The sequence below is a fragment of the Vombatus ursinus genome, unplaced genomic scaffold (assembly GCF_900497805.2).
Source record: "Vombatus ursinus unplaced genomic scaffold, bare-nosed wombat genome assembly UNPS02014768.1, whole genome shotgun sequence".
Classification (NCBI taxonomy): domain Eukaryota; kingdom Metazoa; phylum Chordata; class Mammalia; order Diprotodontia; family Vombatidae; genus Vombatus; species Vombatus ursinus.
The window spans coordinates 27,346,568-27,366,615 of NW_020954546.1; the positions used below are offsets into that span (position 1 = coordinate 27,346,568).

General features: G+C 43.0%; 1 protein-coding gene across 1 annotated transcript in view; it reads left to right on the top strand.

Annotated features, from left to right (window-relative positions):
* The window catches only part of NOS2 (nitric oxide synthase 2), a 44,606-nt gene that overhangs the window by 14,461 nt on the left and 10,097 nt on the right, over positions 1-20,048 (top strand). Inside the window, exons 6-17 of the mRNA XM_027862281.1 lie at positions 606-697; positions 3,314-3,455; positions 3,589-3,728; positions 5,686-5,860; positions 6,417-6,518; positions 11,904-12,098; positions 13,915-13,997; positions 14,425-14,569; positions 16,663-16,767; positions 17,989-18,038; positions 18,154-18,328; positions 19,702-19,834. Coding sequence (XP_027718082.1) covers positions 606-697; positions 3,314-3,455; positions 3,589-3,728; positions 5,686-5,860; positions 6,417-6,518; positions 11,904-12,098; positions 13,915-13,997; positions 14,425-14,569; positions 16,663-16,767; positions 17,989-18,038; positions 18,154-18,328; positions 19,702-19,834 — 1,537 coding nt within the window. The remainder of the gene's footprint in view (positions 1-605; positions 698-3,313; positions 3,456-3,588; positions 3,729-5,685; positions 5,861-6,416; positions 6,519-11,903; positions 12,099-13,914; positions 13,998-14,424; positions 14,570-16,662; positions 16,768-17,988; positions 18,039-18,153; positions 18,329-19,701; positions 19,835-20,048) is intronic.

A 20,048-nucleotide genomic window follows, 5' to 3' on the forward strand; every position in this document is an offset into this window, starting at 1 on the left:
CGTGGACTGTTTGTTAATGTAGACACATCAATACTGTAACTGATTTATAATATTGTATAATACAAATACTATTGTCCCTACAATACCTGGCCATTAATCAAACATTCATTAAGTGCTCACTATGTGGAAGGTGAGAGACAACAGTACATAGTGGAGAGTTGATCTCGAAGTCATAAAGAGCTGAGTTCAAACCTTGCCTCTGACATATACTGGTTGTATGACTCTGGGCAAGTCACTTGAACCCTTGGTGTCCCAAGTAACTCTCTAAGGAAAGCTACTGACTCACATTTGGAAGAGTTTCCTCATCTGGAAGTTCCTGATACCAATGAAATCACAGTGTCTAATTTTCTGTTTAGGAGGAACTATGGAAAAGAATGACAATGATCAGGAATGAAATGAGATGTGCTAGGAGGGCAGGGTTTTCATTTTCCCAGCTGATTAAAACATCTGCTGCTTTGGAAGCTATTCGTGCTATGGCTTGATACAAACAGAGAGATGTTGAAGTTACCCTGGGTGACTTGTTAGATTCTGACAATAATTGGGCGAGGACCCACATTTATACTGTCATTGATGACCTTGGTCTCGGGGTTCGGTGGGGTCTGTAGGTGTTTGATGCTCGGAACTGCACAACAGCCAAGGAGATGTTTGAGCACATCTGTCAGCACATCCGCTATGCAACCAACAATGGAAATATCAGGTGAAGCCTTTTTTCCCTTAAACCCCCCCACCCCGTAATCTCCAACTTTTAAGTCATTAGAAATGTTTATGGGAAAGGCATCCCAGGGATGTAGCCCAGGGTTACCTGGGAAATTAAGATAGAAAGAAAAGGATGTCAGATTCCCTGAGAAGTAGGATGCTTAGCCCTACCCTGGTATTCATCATCTCTACATCTGGGTTTTTTTTTGTCTCCCTCTAGCTTGGAGTCACTTTGAGGGGAAGAAAGAAAGAAAGAAAGAAAGGAAGGAAGAAAGAAAGGAAGGAAGGAAGAAAGAAAGAAAGAAAGAAAGAAAGAAAGAAAGAAAGAAAGAAAGAAAGAAAGAAAGAAAGAAAGAAAGAAAGAAAGGAAGGAAGGAAGGAAGGAAGGAAGGAAGGAAGGAAGGAAGAAAGAAAGAAAGGAAGAAAGGAAGGAAGGAAGGAAGGAAGAAAGAAAAAAAGAAAGAAAGAAAGAAAAAAGAAAGAAAGAAAGAAAGAAAGACAGGAGAGAGGGAGTGAAGGAAAGGAGGGAGGGAAGGAAAAGGAGAGAGGAAAGAAAGAAAAAGTGAGAAAGAAAACTTGTAGTTTGGATTTCCATTTAGTAACTTCTAGACTAAAAGACTGGGGGTGCTTAAACATAGAATCATCATAGATTTAGAGTTGGAAGAAAACTTCAAGGTCATTTGGGCCAACCCTCTTGTTTTTTACAGAAGGGGAAACTGAGGAAAGTCATGTGACTGGCCTGATGCACTAAATGGCAGTGCCAAGATTTGGCCTTGAGTTCTCTGACTCCAAATCTAGTCTTCTATCCATTGTGCCACGCTGCCCCAATATAATCATTTGGAGGTGGTTATGGAGTGGATTTGTAAGCTTAGGGTGAACTGTTTTCTGTATGAAGTCCTGTCTGTAGGGCAACAAGCATCTATCAAGCACCTACCATATACTGTGTACCTACTGTGTACCAGGCACTAAGTGCTGGGGATACAAAGAAAATCAAAAACAGTCCCTGGCCTTGAGGAGCTGACAGTCTAATGAAGGCACCAACATGCCAACAGCTATGTACCAATAGCATATGTACAGGGTGGATGGAAGGCAGTCTCAGAGGGAAGGTGCTAACATGAAGGAAAACCAGGAAAGGTTTCTTGTAGAAGGCGGAATTTTGGTGAAGATTTGAAGAAGCCAGGAGGAAGAGAATTCCAAGCGTGTGGGAACAGCCAGTGAAAACACAGCCTGGAAAAAAGAGTGTCTTGTTTAAGTTACAGCCAGGCCAGTGTCACTGGATGGTAGAATGTGTGGAGGGTGGTAAATGTAAGCAGACTGAGAAGGGAAGAGGGGCCAGGCAATGAAGAGATTTAAAACATAAACAGGACTTTAGAGTTGACGTTGGAGGTGAGAGCTGTTGGTATGTAATGAGTAGGAGGTGACAGGGTCAGAGGTGTGTTCTAGGAAGATCGTTTTGGCAGCTGGGTGAAGGCAGAGGCAGATGAAGTGACCTTTGAGGCACTTTTTGCCTAGGGTTGCTTACCAGTTGGAATCCTGCCCCTTAACGAATCCAGAACTGATGTGGTTGTGCTATACTGGAGACAATGGTTAACGCCATCCCCTGACTCTTCCCATCATAAACCCAAGGGGCAGAGGTCATACTGAAACAGAGGCAGAAGCAACATAATACCGTGGAATAACCAAAGGCTTTTTAGTGAGGAGATGTGGATTCAAATCCTGGTTCTGTTACTGACCATGTGTCCTTAGGCAAGTCAATTCATTTATGTGGGACTCCGTTTCCTTATTTGTAAAAGAAACTAGTGAACCAGATGACCACTGAAGTCCCTTCCCACTCTGAATCTGTGACCCTGTTAACATATAAGATTATCTCATACAATCTCCTCATTATCGGGCTCTCCACAATGACAAGTGCCCACCCACCCTAAACTATCTTGTATTTATTTTCTATTTTTTCAGCATATACTTGTGTCCGCACATGTTGTCTCCCTCACAGAATTTAAATGTCTTGAGGGCAAGGACTGTTTCATTTTTGTCTTTTTCTTCCCAGAGCCTAGCTCAGCAGCTGGCACACAGTAGTTGTTTAATAAATGGTTAGTGATGGATTAAATGACATGGTGGAAGGAGTGTTGGCTAAGGCAGGAGAGGATCTTGGTTCATATTCCACCTCTGAAGTTTACTGCATGTGTTAAGTGACTTAGATGTCACAACCTCCCTGGGCCTCAGTTTCCTTATCTGTAAAATGTGGTGGTAAGACTGGATGACCCCTGAGATCCCCTTCAGCATCAGATCTATCCAGAATCCCAATTGAGTGCCAGAGTAGGGCAAGCATCACAAAAGGACAAAAGCTGAGGAAGGCAGCCCAGAGGTCGAGTTTCCAGGGTCTCAACCTACTACTGCTTCCTCCTTTTGCTGCATCCTCCCCAAACCTCAACCCCAAAGTACCCCCATTTCCTTCCTTGCCATTGAGTCCAAGCCTCCTTGCGAAGGACAAGAAGGACCATTACCCTCTTGAGTGGTGTGTCTTCCTAGACCCCCATTAGTTACGTCAGTTTCCAGGAGATCTGACTGGAGGCCAATATTACTTGCCAAACAAACATTCTCCCTTTTTCTTGGGCAGGTCTGCCATTACCATCTTTCCCCAGCGGAGTGATGGGAAACATGACTTCCGGGTCTGGAATGCTCAGCTCATTCGATATGCTGGCTACCAGTTGCCAGATGGCTCCATCGTAGGCGATGCTGCTAGCATTGAATTCACTCAGGTGTGTAGATCTTCTCAAACTCCAGGTGGGAAAGCCAATGGACGGGGGCCAGGGGTGGGATGTTCCAGGGCAAGCAGCAAGAGGGCCCAATAACCATCCATGTCAATCACTATGTTGTCCTCTCCCTCTCCAGCTGTGTATAAACTTGGGATGGGTGCCCAAATATGGCCGCTTCGATATCTTGCCTCTTGTGTTACAAGCCAATGGCCAGGATCCAGAGGTCTTTGATATCCCGAAAGACCTTGTCCTTGAGGTGGCTATAGAACATCCCAAGTAAGTGGACCAGGCAGAAGGATTGGAAGTTTGGTCTTTACTGCATGCCTCATCCTGCACTAGCACACTTTTATAGGCTTTAAGTCTCTGCCCCCAAAGAACCTTGCAATAATTTTCCCCTAAAACTGAAGTGATATCCAATTAAAGCCAAGAGGGAATCCCTTTCATAGACTGCCATATCACAGCTACCTTCTCTAGTAACTATGTGCTTTCATCTTGGAGCGAAGACATATGAAACCATGTTGATATATGAGGGAAGAGTGGAAATGAGGAGGACTTTAGAGAGAGGCTTCTATTGCTCCACCAGCCACCCCATCCTGGATCCCCTCTCCAAGCATCCCTTGGAGGAACTTTCATTCACATTTAGCACTCCAGGGACCCAAATTGGGGGCTGCACCTTTTTGTCAGGTCCTCTTAGAGCTGTAGCCAGGGTGAGAATGACTGGAATTTTCCCCCAAGATGCCAATACAAGGGGCATGTCTCCCCAGTCCCTGCCTACCCTCCCTAACCCTTGCAGCACCATGAGGGTCCAGCCTCAGGGATCAGCTTTTAAAAACCCCATCCATTATCCCATCAATGCCCCTGCTTAAGTGACCATGGGCACAGTCTTATCCTGCACACCAAGGGCAGATATGAAGAAACCAAAGATTTTTTAAAAGGAAAGAAAGAATAGCTACCTAGTGATTTCAATTCCCCTCAGGCAGCTAAAATCTCTTGGCCTGATCTTAATAACAGCCAACAATAGGTAGTGGTCTAAGACTGACCAAGGGTTTATGTACCTTATTCTACTGGAGCATCCCAAGGACCCTGTGGGGTGGGGATTACAAATCATATGATGAGAACTTGGTAGATTTAGAGATAAAAAGGTCATATGACAAAGGATTAGAGCTGGAAATGTTATCAAAAGACATCTGGTCCAATCCCCTCACATTACAGATGAAGACACTGAAGCCCAGGGAAGTTGTTAAGTGACTTCACCAGAGTCACACAGAGAGTAGGAAAGTCAGGATTTGAATCCAGTTGCTCTGACCCCAAACCCCATAGTATATACATACATATATATATACATATATATGTATATATCTGTATGTATGTGTATATATATATATATATACACACACACACACACATATATATATATATTTCTATTTAAGAAACATTTGCTCTTCCTTCCACTCCCCTGCTTTGGGGGAAAAAAGCCTTATAATGAAATAACATTGTATCCTGTTTTCTTTCCCTATCCTATATTATCTGTTTCTATTATTTTTATCCCCATTTTACAGATGAGGAAATTGAAGCTCAGGGACTTGCTTAAAGTCACAGAACTAAGTAACGGTCAAGTCAACTAGCATTTATTAAGTACCGATTTTGTGCCAGACACTGTACTAAACACTAGAAGTACAAAGAAAGACACAAATAATCCCTGCCCTTAAGGAGCTCATAATCTCAAGAGGATGCCAGAGAGTAGGATTGGAATATATGTTTTCCTGACTACAGGTCCAGAGCTCTGGCTACCGCACCATATTGCTTCTCTGGCCCAAAGGCAGAGAGTTTTTTTGGTGGTGTGCTTCTGAAAGTATCTCTGGCCAAAAAGGGATGCCATAAGATCATAGGAAACTTAGAGGTCACAGATCAAATCCCCTCATTTTACAGATGAGGAAACTGAGGCATAGAACGATTAAATGTTTTACTCACTTAAGAAACACATGGAAGTGCTGAAATTTGAACTCAGGCTCCCAAACCAGGACACTTCCCACTACTCCACATTGCCTCCCTAGATCATCTAGTCCCACCTCCTCATTTTACAGATGAAGACATTGAGGCCCAGAGGAGGGGGAGAGAAGTAATTTACCTGGGTTTGCACTGAGAGTAAGCAATGTTTGAAGCAGGTCCTTTGGATCTCAATTCAATGCTCCTCAGGGACCCTGAGTTGCAACATCCCCTCCTTCTTCAACAGGTATGAGTGGTTCAAAGAGCTGAATCTGAAGTGGTATGCTCTGCCTGCCGTGGCCAACATGCTCCTGGAAGTGGGTGGCCTAGAGTTCCCCGGGAGCCCATTTAATGGCTGGTACATGGGGACTGAGATCGGTGTCCGAGATTTCTGTGATGTCCAGAGGTACAATATCCTAGAGGTAAGAAAAAAATAGCTAAGCCACCGATGGAAAGAAAAAGAAAAGAAAAATAAGAAACAAAACCCTTGTAACAAACATGTATAGCCAAGCCAAACAAATCCCCACGTTGGCCATGACCAAAAATGTTCTGCATGATGAGTCTGTCTTTCCTCTGTCTACAGATGGACAGTATTCTTCATTATTGGCCCTTTGGAATCATGGTTGATCACTGTGTTGGGCAGAGTTCTTAAGTCTTCCACGACTGTTCATTTTTGCAATGTTGTTATCATCTAAGTTGTACTCTGGATTCTGCTCATTTCACTCTGCATCAGTTCATGCAAGTCTTCCCAGGTTTCTCAGAATCTGTCCCTTTTGACATTTTTCATGGAACAATAGAGCTCCATTACATTCATATGCCATAGTTTGTTCAGTCATTCCCTTACTTTCCAGTCCATTGACACCACAAAAGGAGATGCTAGTAATGTTGTTTTTTTAAATAAGTAAACCCTTTTCCTCTTTCTTTGATCTCTTTGCCATAAAGGGATTAACTGGCCCCTGTCCTCTTGCCTCCCTACAGGAAGTTGGAAGGAGGATGGGTCTGGAAACCCACAAGTTGGCTTCTCTCTGGAAGGACAGAGCAGTGATTGAGATCAATGTGGCCGTGCTGCATAGTTTCCAAGTAAGTCAAGCATTTACAGGGTATTCTCTGTCCTTACTAAGGTAAACATTTCCCTTCCTTTTTCAATAAACAAGCATTTATTGAGCACTTACTATGTGCCACGCACAAAGAAAGGCAGAAACCCAGCCCCTGCCCTAAAAGAGTTTAAGTTCTCATGGGGGAGACAGTTCCCTTCTAAGTAAGTACACGGGAGATACGGACAGAGTAAATGGAACATAATCAGAGAGGGGAAGACTCCAGGAGTTGTCAGGAATAAGTTCTGCCCTAGGGTTTTGTCTGGAGTGGGGGCCTATGAACACACACAATGGGCTGTTGAAAACATGCTGGAGGACCTCCAGGATAAAGCCCGTTCCTCAGCCCCTCCCCACCGTCAGATCAAACACCTGGTAAGTTCTCTGGAGCAGAAGCCTCTGGCCAGGGATCCCAGGGGCTTAGGTCGTGGTGGCTCCGTCCTCCCTGGGAAGGAAACAGTGCAGCTTGCTTCCCAGTCCCCAGGAGGTATACTTCATACATCATAGATCCAGAGCTGGAAGGTACCTTGGGCCTCATCTAGGCCAAGCCCAACCAAGTGCCAGGGAGGGTAAGTAACTTGATCACGTAAGTAGCAAGCCTCTGTGGCAGGATTTGAACCAGGGCCTTCTTGGCTACAAGACCAGCAATCCATGCACCATGCCAGGCTGAGAAATGAACTGAAATGTTCTGATATTATTAGACTGGGAGTTTCCGGAGAACAGGGTCTGGTTTTTTTTCCCTTTCTTTCCATGCCCAGCATTTAGCACAGTGTGTGGCACATAGTAGGTGTTTAATAAATACTTATCGACTGACTGATTGACCTGCCATGATGTCACTTTAGAGGAAAGGCTTCTCCCTTTGTTTTACAGATGAGAAAACTGAGACTGAGAAAGTTTAAATGAACTGTCCAAGGTTATCCAGCCAATTGGGAATAACTGGGCTGCAAATTCCTACACTAGTGCTCTGGTGTTGTTGTTGTTGATGTCATTTGTCCTTTGTTCTCAAAGAGAACCGTGACATAGGGAAGGTGATGTCATGACTTGCAAGTGAATTGGGTTTAAGTGAGGCAGGGCTGTGCTCCTCAGGAGCCATCTGCGTCCAGCAGCAAGACATAGATCAGGATGACTGGAGTTGGCCCCAGATGCAGTGGGAGATCTTGGCCTTTTTAAGCTAAGATCTTTCCCAGGCCTCAGTTGATCTGAGGTAACACCCATCCAGTGATTAAGGCTAGGTAAGAAATGGAGCTATGGGGAAACTAATTCTTTCTGCCTATTCTGTTTTTTAATAAGACAATGATTAAAAAAAAAAAGAAACTTTCTTTTCCCCTAGTACCTTTGCTTTCAAAGAGCTTTCACATCTTTGAGAGAATCAAATGCTACAGATCAGAATAATTCGAATTCCTTTTTCATCTCATAATGGGGATATTGTCTCATACCATAGATGGGAGCTAGCTCAGTTGAGAAGCTCAAGCTATGGACAAGTCCCGTAACCTGTGTGAGCCCCAATTTCCTCTCTTGTAAGATGAAAGGAGTTGGGTTGTCCTTCCAGCTTTGGATTTCTGTGATTCTACCAGTCTATGAAACTGTCTTTTCTTCCAGAAAGAGGTCATACCATAGAGTCACAGAATTTCAGAGTTGGAAAGGACCACAGAGGCCAAGAATTCCCTCTAGGAAATTCCCATCAAGTGGTTATCCAGCCTTTGGTTAAAGTCTTCCAACGAGGGCAAGCCACTCACTGCCAAGACATACCTCCTAATCTGCTTTCCTTGCTAGGAAATGTTTCCTTACACTAGTCTAAATTAGCCTCTGCAATTTCCACTCAGAGGTCATAGTGCTTTCTTCTCAGACCAGATAGAAAAAGTCAAATCCCTCTTTCATATGACAGCTCTTCAAATGCTTGAAGGCAGTCCTCCTTTCCTCCTTAAGTCTTCTCTGAATATTCCCTGCTCCTTCAATAAACTATTGAATGATGAGACCTTAAAGCCCTGCTCATTATCTTGCCCCTCCCCTATGCTCCAAGGGCAATGTGGCATAGTGGGGGAAGCCATGTACCTTGAGAGTCAGGAAGTCCTGAGTTCAAATCCTGCCTCAAATGCTTAGAACCTCTGTGACTGTGGATAAGTCATTTGACCTGCTTCCTCCTCTGTAAGATGTGGGATTCAATGACCTCTAAGGTCCTTCTCAGCTCTATGACCCTGTTCCCCATAGCAGTTGTGTGACCTTGCGCATGGCTCATAACCTGTCTGTGCCTCTGTTTCCTTGTTGGTTAAATGAAAGGGTTGGACTCAGTGGCCTTTCAAGACCCTTCCAGCTTGAAAGTTATGATCCTCTGGGCCAATGACTAGACAGTAGCCCCAATGAGGAAGTGGTTTCTAGCGTCTCCTTTGACATAGGTAGTAAACTGCAGGCCATTACTATAATACCTTCCAATGCTAGAAGCCTAGACAAAGGCTCTGGCCCTTCATTTGGAAAAGATAAAATATCATCCACAGACTTTTGAAGGGAAAAGATCAACGTGTTTAGAATCTTCCTGGGGAGAGATTTGTTTTTCTCCCAAACAGACAAAAAGAAGTCTCCTCCCTTTTCTGAGCCTCAGTTTCCTCTTCTGTAAAGTGAGGTCAGGTTAGATGACCCAGCTTTGGCTGGAATGTCTGTAGATGGAGCCACTTGTTCCTATGGGGAGTGGTGCCGTCGACAAGCCCCACTGGACCTGATTCAAGAAGTGAATCACTAACAGTCAACGAGCCCCTTCAGACATTTCATTAGCAGCTCTGCCACCGATCACACTTCTTGAAACAGCAGCAGATTGAGTGAGAAGTGTGGTTAAAACAAATTAGAGGCATTTCTCACACCATCTCTCCACGGCTGGGGTAACAAAAACAGTCAAAGATACTGAGACATCCCAACAGAGAGGGGAAAAAAAAAAAGTGTCAAGCCCAACTCCCTATCAAACGGCTTCTCTCCAGGGTGCTGATGGCAGCTGGTGATGAGAGGCTGGCATCAGTGAGTCAAACCAGACGTGTCTGAGATGAGCTTCACCTCCCTGGTTCTCAGTTTCTACCTCTGTAAAGTGGGAGGCTTATTTCAGATGATTTCTTCCATTAAAGGCATGATTAGAGATTTTCTTTTTGTAGGTAGGGCAAATAGTACAAAATGGTCTTCAATCTCAGTGGTGGAAACTGTGGGGTTATCAATGAGGCACTCACTTGGGGTGGAGCCTCATGGTTTCTTATTTTAAGTAATCTTTCATTTGATAAATAATATTTTATTTTCCCAAGTTGCATATAAAGACAAAATTTAACTTTCATTTTTTAAAAAATTTGAGTTCCAAATTTTCTCTCTCCCTCCCTCCCTGAGACCACAAGCAATTTGATATAGGATATATGTGTTCAATCATGCAAAATATATTACCATATTAGTCATTTAACTAATCTTTCTAATTAAGCTCCCTCCTCAATACGCTGCTGAAAGACTGTGAGTGCTATCATCCTTCTAGATTTCGGTGCCTAGGACAAAGTCCTGGTTGTCTCTGCCCTAGTTATAACTACGGCATTCTAGGGCTATGCTTCTATGAGCTCCCTAGGGGTTCTAAAGCCAAGTAGGCTATTTGGTTTCAGCAGAAGTAAGAACCTGGGTACAAACAAGAAAAAAAAAAAAAGGCTGCCTGGAAGCTGACCTAGTCCAGAAAGAGCTGTGTGAGCAGAATTCCTATCCTGGGGAATCCCAAGCCTATTTGTAAAACAGGCAGAATTGAGATAAGGATGGGAAAATGCGCCACCAGCTGTGCTTCTTACTGAGATGTTGAGGCTATGCCCCTTCACTCACTTAATTAAATTCAATTGAATTCAACCAGAATTCAATGAGACAACTTCCTCAGCTTTCGTTCTTCCAGATCTAGTAAGGTCCTAGTACTTGACAAAAGTGCCATTCTTTCACAAATCCTTTCAAAAATCCTTTCACAAGAGTGTCCCCAAGACTTCAAAATACAAGTTAGGATCAAAAAGGATCATAGATCTAGACCTAGAAGAGACCTTAGAGTCTAACCTGTGCATTGTACAGATGAGGAAACTGAGGCCCATAGAGGGTAAGTGGCTTGCTTAGGGTCACACACCTAGTAAATGTCTGAAGCAGGATTCAACCTTCCACCTTCCTGAGTCTGAGCTTTATCCTCTATGACCCCTAGCTACCTCTTAGCTAGGATGGTTATAGCCATACCCCCAAGTATTGATTTAACCTGAAACAGTGTCATCAATCAGCATATATAATTATAATAGTATATATACTATTAATATATATACTATATATAATACTTTATATATAATATACATACTAATAATATATAATAGTGAGAATATAAATTAGAGTTATTGCTAGAAGGGATCTTCTAGACGGGACCAAGTCTAACTACTTTATTTTATGGATGAGGAAACCAAGTATGAGAGAGGTCAAGTGACTTCCCTAGAGTCTCACAGTTGGTAAGTGTCTGAGGCAGGATTTGAACTCAGGTCTTCCTGAGTTCAAGTCTAGCACTCTACCTACCTTGCCACCTGACTCTCTGAGGATCAGAAAGTTGAAATCACTCAATCATGGCTTTCTGCCTTGTATCTTGGCAAACAGCAGACCCCTGGGAGGTACCTCAGAGCCCACCTGTAGGCTCCCAAGTGTTGCAGTGGATATAGTGCGGATTTTGGAATCAAGAAGACCCAGGTTCAAATCTAGCTTCAGACACTTACTGTGTGATCCTGGGAAAATCACTCGACCTCTCTCTGACTCCATTTTCTCATCTGTAAAATGGGGATAATAACACCTACAGGGTTGTAGTGAGGATCAAATGAAATAACACGTAAAGCACTTTGTAAATCCTAGTTATTATTATTGTTGTTGGTTTATCTCATATAACCCCTCATTTTACAGATGAGTAAACTGAGGGCCAAGAAAGTTAAAGTAATTTGCCCAAGGGCATCTAGGAAGTACATGACAGAGGCAGGATTAGACTGAGCTCCTTTTACTGAGTCCAGAGCCAGGACACTGTTCACTGGACCTTATTCCATTAATAGAGGGGATTCCCACACTGGGAGTTCTCTGTACTGACATAATCACAGCTTCTTTGCATGTTTGTATATAATATGGCCAGAATTAACAGTGATATTTCTGGAGACGTTTTTCCTCCAACAAAGTGTTTCCCATTGTTTTCCCATTTATTTCACCTGTTGTTGAATTGTCTCTTTCTTGCTTCATTTAGTTGCAGAATAGTACAGAATAGGACCAAGGATGATTGTCATTCCCATTTTACAGATAGTGAAAAACGAGGCCTGCCTACACTCTTTGCCCCTTGCCAGCACACTGTATCCCCTTGCATTTCCTTTTGTTTTAGAAACAAAACGTCACCATCATGGATCACCACTCCGCAGCGGAATCCTTCATGAAATATATGCAGAATGAACACAAGTCTCGAGGCGGCTGCCCGGCAGATTGGGTCTGGCTGGTCCCACCCATCTCTGGGAGCATCACCCCTGTGTTTCATCAGGAGATGCTAAACTACATTCTTTCTCCTTTCTACTACTACCAGGTAAGCAGGCCCTTGCACTCACTTCCAGTCTCGAGAATATCATCCGGCACTGTGTTCACTTCTGGCCTCCCCTTTCGCTAAGCCTGAAAGAGGTCAGCAGAGGGTCATTTGTCCAACAAGCATATATGAATTGCCTCCTTATGGTGTGCCAGTCACTGCACTAAATGCTAGGGCTATAAAACCAGAAATGGAATGATCCCTGACCTCAAGAAGCTTACATTCTATTGGGGAGGAAACAACCTGTATATACATCAATTAATCAAGTAGCAGGCATTTATTAAGCACCTACTATGTGCCAGACATTGTGCTTGACGCTGAAGATCAAAAGACAAAAAATGAAACAGTGAATCTATGATTCTAAATTATGGAAAAGATTCCCTCTCACCCCAAACAGGAAAGGCGATTATTAGGTGGCAGAGCCAATGATCCATTCTATTCAACCAGCTCTCCTTCTATAGGGAGATTTGTTGTTTATACCGGCTGTCTTCTGCATATTGTTTAATGGCTATAAAATAACAAAATAAAGGCAGCTCATCATGGTGGATAAAGGACCAGGCTTAGAATCAGGGAGACCTAGGTTCAGCCATTCCCCAATTGACCTAGGTTCAAATATAATCTTTGACACTGTGTGACCCTGGGTAAATCACTTAACTTTTCTGAGCCTCAGGCAATTTTGCATGTTGTAGGTAGGTTGTGGGTCTGAGTTGGTAGAGAAGTTCTCATCCTTGGAGTTCCCCATATCACTGAAATCAAATTTTCCTTTGTGAATTTGTGTCAACAGCTGAACTAATATTTCTTTTTAAAAATTATTTATTTTTAGCATTCATTTTTTAAAAATTTTGAGTTCCAAAATCTTTCCCTCCCTCCTACCCATCCCCCACCTGTCTGAGAAGGCAAACAATTTGATATCAATTATACATGTATGTATATGTAAAACATATTTCCATATTAGCCATGTTGCAAAAAAAAAAAGGAAGAGAAATAAAGCGAAAAAATTATGCTTCAATCTGCACTTAGACTCCACCAGTTGTTTCTCTAGAGGTGGATAGCATTTTTCATTGTAAGTCCTTTGGAATTATCTTGGATCATTGTATTGATCAGAGTAGCTAAGTCTTTCACAGTTGATCATCATACAATATTGCTGCCACTGTGTACAATGTTCTCCTGGTTCTGTTCACTTCACTTTGCATCAGTTCATGTAAATCTTTCCAGGTTTTTCTGAAGCATCCTACTCATCATTTCTTATAGCATAGTAGTATTCTATCACAATCATATACCACAACTTGTTCAGCCATTCTCTAATTGATGAGCATTTTTCTCAATTTCCAGTTCTTTGCCATCACAAAAAGGTGCTGCTATAGATATTTTTGTCCTTTTCACTTTTCTTTGCTCTCTTTGAGATACAGACCCAGTATTGCTGGGTCAAGGTTATAAACAGTTTTATAGACCATTGGGCATAGTCCCAAATTTTTCTCTAGAATGGTTGGATCAGTTTACAACTCCACCAACAGTGCATCAGTGTCCCAATTTTTCCATATTTCTCAAGCATTTGTCATTTTCCTTTTCTGTCATGTTAGCAATCTAATAGGTGTAAGGTGGTATGTCAGTTATTTTAATTTGCATTGCTCTAATCAATAGTGATTTGAAGCAATCTTTCATGGGAATATTGATAGCTCTGATTTCTTCTGAAAACTCCCTTGACCTAATCTTTCAAACTAAGTCCATTTCTGAGTTTTCCCACCAGGCCCTTGGCCTCTCTTAGTAAATCCAGATTAATGGGCCTTTTCTCCCTTGCATCACATTTATTTTTCCCCAGGTGGAGGCCTGGAAAACCCATGTCTGGCATGATGAGAAGAAGAGGCCCAAGAAAAGAGAGATCAAATTAAAGGTCGTGATCAAGTAAGTGTGAGAGCACAGTATTTTTAAACCTCAATGGCAGTATCTCCTTCCAATCAATTCCTACCAGCCTCTTTTCTCACTTCTCTCCATCCACTCCCCAAGCCTGGAGGTGGGAGGGATCAAAGAAGAATGGCTCTCTTTTAACACTATCTAATAAATTCAACTTTCTTGGGTACAATTCACTTTTGGAGTTGCTGTCTGATCTGTCTTCCTCACTTCTCTTCCCCAAAGTGGCTAGGAAGGGAGTAAGTAAGAGGAAGGGCAGGAGAGGAGAATAATGGTCAAGGTTGGTGGGTGGACAATCATTTGAGTTACTAACTCCTATGACTTCAAGCCTTGTCTCCCTCCATCAACCTCTCCCATCCCCAAGCCCTCCCTGCTTTATGTGCGACCACTCACCCAGGAATCTGTCTGTCCATCCCCACAGAGCAGTGTTCTTTGTCTCCGTCCTGATGCGCAAGATCATGGCAGCTCGGATCCAAGCCACAGTGCTCTTTGCGACGGAGACAGGCAAATCAGAAACTCTGGCCAGGGATTTGGGAGAGTTGTTCAGCTGCGCTTTCAACGCCAAGGTAAATTGTTGGTTCCTTCCAAACCCACACAGAGCTGTTCCTTTTAACCTGAATGTCTATCCAACCTGTCAGATTATCTGTACTGAGTAAATAGAAGGAGTGTAGGGATGGGAAGATGTGATATTTTGGGGGTAATTTACACTATTCATGTTCTAGAGGCTCAGTCTGGGGTCCACATCAGTCACCTTTTGTGAAGACTCCTTGGGGTGAGGCAGATCGAACTTTATGGAATGCATATAGGAGTTAAGTCATTCTGCAATCAGAATCATAGAATTCAGAGTTGCAGGGGTCCTTAGAAATTATCTAATCCGGTAGTGTCAAACACAAGTAGAAATGAATACCTGGGGGGTGTATCTTGATTTAGAAAACCACAAATTATCATTATTTCTGTTGTATTTTATTTTAATTTATATTGTTAAGCATTTGCCAATTCCATTTTAATCTGGCTTGGGCTATACTCAGGAATTTTGCAGGCCTCTTGGCCAGCTGACCTTGAGTTGGACACCTCTGAATCCATCCTCTACCCAAATCATGAATTCAGTCTACAACATCCCCAAGTGGTCACTAGCCTCTGCTTAAAGACCTCTATTGATGGGCAACTTGCTACATCTAGAGTAAACCATTTTTGGATAGCTCTAAATGTTGAGTTTTCCCTTATATTGAACTGAAATGTGTCTTCCTCTACCCTTCATGCAACGGAGCCCAGTTCTGCTCTCTGGAGCCAGGATGAGCAATTGAATGAAGACCCAACTAGAATGAAATACACATTATAATTATCAAATAATTAATTTAAAATTATTTTAATATTTTTAAACATATACTTCACAACTTAAGCAATGGCAATGCTCCAAAGTATTTTTTCTTTTCTTTTTTCTTTTTGGCTGGGCAATGGGGTTAAGTGACTTGCCCAGGGTCACACAGCTACTAAGTGTCAAATGTCTGAGACCAGATTTGAACTCAGGTCCTCCTGACTCCAGGGCCGATGCTCTATCCGCTGCACCACCTAGCTGCCCCCAAAGTATTTTTGGAATGCCTATCTTGCAATGGCCTTCAGGGCCTCTGACACTTTCTTACGAAACATCTCAATGGCGGAAGATTTTGATACTCCGAGCTTGGATCAGAAAAGCTTCCAAAGTCATAAGTTTTGTGAGAGACATAGTCAAACCAATGGAAAAGATATTTCTTTTTAAAGTCTTAATTATGGGCTATGTCCTACAAGTGAGAAAGGAAGAGATGGATTTTTCTTATGGATGCATTGTTCTTTGGGGACCATTACTATGGATGGGAATCATTTCTTTTGGATGCATAGCAGTGGCTGGAGAGAAGTCACAGGATTTCAAGCTGCAATGGAGTTTTGAGGTTATCTAGTCCAACTCCTTCATTTTACAAGTAGGTTAACTGAGGCCAAGAAAAGCTAAATGACTTGCCCAAGGTTGCTCAGATAGCAAGTAGTAGAATCAGTGTTTGAATTCAGGACCTCCTATGCTCAAATCCAGCAATCTTTCCATGATATCTTATGCTTTCAAGTGTCTATGTTGTCTAAAGAACAGTAAGAAAGTCACTCCTCACTGGTTAGATCAAGCCTCAGCTAAGAACTTTGGGTAAATAATGCATTATTGCCTTTAGGCCAAATGTTTGAGTTTTAAAGATGCCAAATGACTCCTATTCAGGTACAGGTTACTCTAGGTGACCTCTGGGGCCACTTCTAACACAGATTCTGGGATTATGGGATCTTCATTTCTGATTGTCTTACCATGGCACCAGTATCCAGGATGTCATTCATAGATAAAATGGGGCAAACTCTACTTTTCCTTGGATACCCATATCAAGCATAGAGCTGAGATGATCTGGTATAGACGCAGATCAACAGCTCTTGGAATCCCTGCTACTCGGCCTTCCCTAGTGCCCCACTACCCTCCAGACTCTGCTTTGCTTTATCTCACCAGCTTCCACAGTAGAGCCAACTCAGAGCCCCAAACCACTTCCTGGATCCACTCCCTGCTCATCTCCCAGGCCTCGCTCCACATTGAAAAGCCCAACTCTGGTAAAGTTGTTCCCTTGAAGGCTAAATTTAATGTCATTGTTTCTTTCAGATTCTCTGCATGGACGAATACAAACTGAGTGACCTAGAAAAAGAGAAGCTACTTCTGGTGGTTACCAGCACTTTTGGAAATGGGGATTCTCCTGGGAATGGTGAGGTAAGTTTCACCAAAATTAATGAAAAACATAGAATTCCTCCATTCCACTAGGATTACAGGACACAACCAGAAAGCATTAGAGTCCTAGAGCTGCCTAGAAGGTTAAGTAACTTTCCCAGGTTTACACAGTCAGTATGTATCATAGATGGGACTTGAGCCTTGGGCTTTCTTAAATTGAGGCCAGTTCTCTCTCCTCCGGGCCACATTGGCTCTGACTTTTTAACGATTCATTTGTTTTAAAACAGTCTAATAGTGGGCAATATTTCACTGGTGAGAGAGCAGGAAACGGCTTTCTTTGTGGATAGGTCTGTCCTCTAGGAGGTCCATTACTATGCCCCTGAGGATACTAGGGGACAATTCTCAGAGTATTGACTCCTGGTTATGGCAGTGGCCAGAGGGGGTTTGAGTGCTGTCCAAATAGCATTTATTATGTGTTTACCACATGTTAGGCATTGTACCAAGTATTAGGGCTACAAAGAAAGGGCAAAAAAGTCCCTTTCCTCAAGGAGTGTATATTCAAATGGAGAATACAATAATATGTAAATAACTACGTATATGTAAGATATATTTAGATGGAAGACAATCAGAGAGGAGAAGTGACTAAGAGCTGGGAGGACTAGGAAGAGCCTCTTGTAGAAGGTAGGGCTGAGTGTTAATAGAAGCAAGAGAAACCAATAGGCTGAGGTGAAGGGTTAGAGCAGTGTGGTCAAATTCAAGTAGAAACAGGGACCACTAAACCATACTTAAGGACTATGGTCCTTACAGGCTGCCCTGTGGGGCTACTAGTTGGTGCCATAGTGCATAGAGTCTGGAGTCAGGAAGACTCATCTTCCTGAGTTCAAATCCAACCTCAGATACTTCCTAGCTGTATGACCCTGGGCAAGTCACTTCACCCTGTTTGCCTCAGTTTCCTCATCTGTAAAATGAAGAGGGTGGACAGGATGATCTCTGAGGTGCCTTCTAGCTCCAGAACTTATTTGTAAGGGTAGACTTGGCTACAGTGTGTACCCAATGGGAAAATGAAGGGCTAAGGATGACTCCAAGGTTGTAAACCTGAATACCTGAAGAAGTACCTGGAGAAATTAGGAAGAGAAGTAGATTTGGGGGTAGGGAAGAAGATGATGAGTCCAGGTTTGGACATGTTGAGTTTAAGATGTACTGGGAAGCACCAGTTCATTTGACTTCGGGGACTGAGAATTCTGTGATGTTCCCTCTTTCTAGAAACTGAAGAAGTCCCTGCTTCTCCTGAAAGAGCTAAAAAATAAATTCAGGTAGGTCTTTTCCCTGCTTCCCCTGCTGCCTGATATCAGGCTGGGTCCCTTGGTAAATCCCCCCAAAATTCTCACCTCCTGCTTACCTCCCCATATGTGTCTCTTCTGTGGGCAGATATGCTGTATTTGGTCTTGGCTCCAGCATGTACCCCCAGTTCTGTGCCTTCGCCCATGATATCGACCAGAAGTTTTTGCAGCTAGGGGCCTCTCAACTTGCACCCACCGGCGAAGGAGATGAACTCAGTGGCCAAGATGAGGCCTACCGCAGCTGGGCACTGCATACCTTCAAGGTAATTTCCTAGCTGGAGTCTGGAGAAAAGAGTAAACTGCATTTGTAGATGTCCAGGGTGGCACGTTGGCACTGCTATTGCCTGGACACATTGCCATAATACCTAGCCATGATCAGACTCAGGCAATTGGGGTCTTCTATCTCATTCCAGGACAAGTCTCTGGGCATTATCCCATGGTTTTTTTTGGAAAGTCCCGTCATGAGCAAAACTTGAGGGGCTTGGGGAACAATGATGCTCATGACAAAGTATAAGGCTCTAAAATCCATTTTTGTTTTAAAAAGGGATATAGACATGGAAAAGATATCAGGGATTTCAACTAGCATTCCCTATGGGAATAAGATCTCTCATGGCCATCCTCAGCAAATGACACTTCTACTTAAAGGCCTCCAGTAAAAGGGAATTCACTCTCTTTTGAAGTAATTCATTCTACTTTCAATAACTTGGAGGTTTTCCCCCCTTATATTGAGTCATAAATTTGCCTAAATTTAAATATAAATACTCTAGTCCTCCTAATTATGTCCTGTACTTGGACCGGAAGCCAGAATCATAGTGTCCACCAAACACCCCTCACAGTTCCCAGTTCCACACCTTTGCTGACACTATTTCCTTTGCCTGGAATAGCCTCCCTTTCTCATTCTTTAAGGCCTACCTTGAATTTGTGATAGAAGCTTATTGAAGGCAGGGGCTGTTCTTTTTTAGTCTTTGAATCCCCAGTGCTGGAGCACAGTGCCAGGTACATAGTAGGTACTTAATAAATAACTTTTTAATTGATCTGGGAAACATTCCCTGACAGTCCCAAGTAGCCGAGCTCCTTCCCTCTGAACTCCTATAGGACCACCCCGGTTCTATTCACTTAGTTCTATCCTGTCTTGACATGTAACATTCTGTCATTCCTTAATCCTTGTACTAATATTTAACTTTTCAGGTGTGTACAATACAGCTCCACCATATACTCCCCAAAGCCTGTGATCTCTATTAATCCTTCTGGTGACACTCTTATCATTCTTCTCCTCCTCTCTGGCCTTCTCTTTTCCAGACAGGATCATTCCAGGGAAGCTGACAGTGGATAGAGAGCCGGCCCTGGATTCAGGAGGACCTGAGTTCAAATCTGGCCTCAGACACATAACACTTACTAGCTGTGTGACCCTGGCCAAGTCACTTAACCCCATTGCCTAACCAAAAAAAAAAAAAACAGAAAGGATCATTCCCCCATCTCTTTACTCACCTGCATAAGTTCTATTTTCCTTCATTGTGTCTAGCTCATAGTAGGTGCTCAATGAATGTTTGTTGACCCCCTCATTAACACCACTGCACCAGAAAACTGGTCACTGAACCAGGAAAGGTTGCCAATCTTTCTCCTTCTCTTATCCCAGGTGGCCTGTGAGACCTTTGACATCCAAGCCAGGCAAACAATTCAGATCCCCAAATTGTATACTACCAATGAAACCTGGAACCCTGAAAATTACCGCCTTGTACAAGATCCCCAGCCCCTGGACCTCAACAAAGGTATCTGGCTTCTCTGTATCCAAGCAGTTTCCATCCTTCCCTGTACTGGAATTTCAGAGGGTCCATGACATACAACTGAGGGTCACAGGACCCAAGGTGTGCCAGTCAGCTTGAGGTTACTTGGCATAATGTTGGTGAGAATAGTGAAGTCAATGGTCCGGGGGACCATGAGAGGTAGTATCTCAGGGAACTTTCACTGTCTATCCCTAAGAAA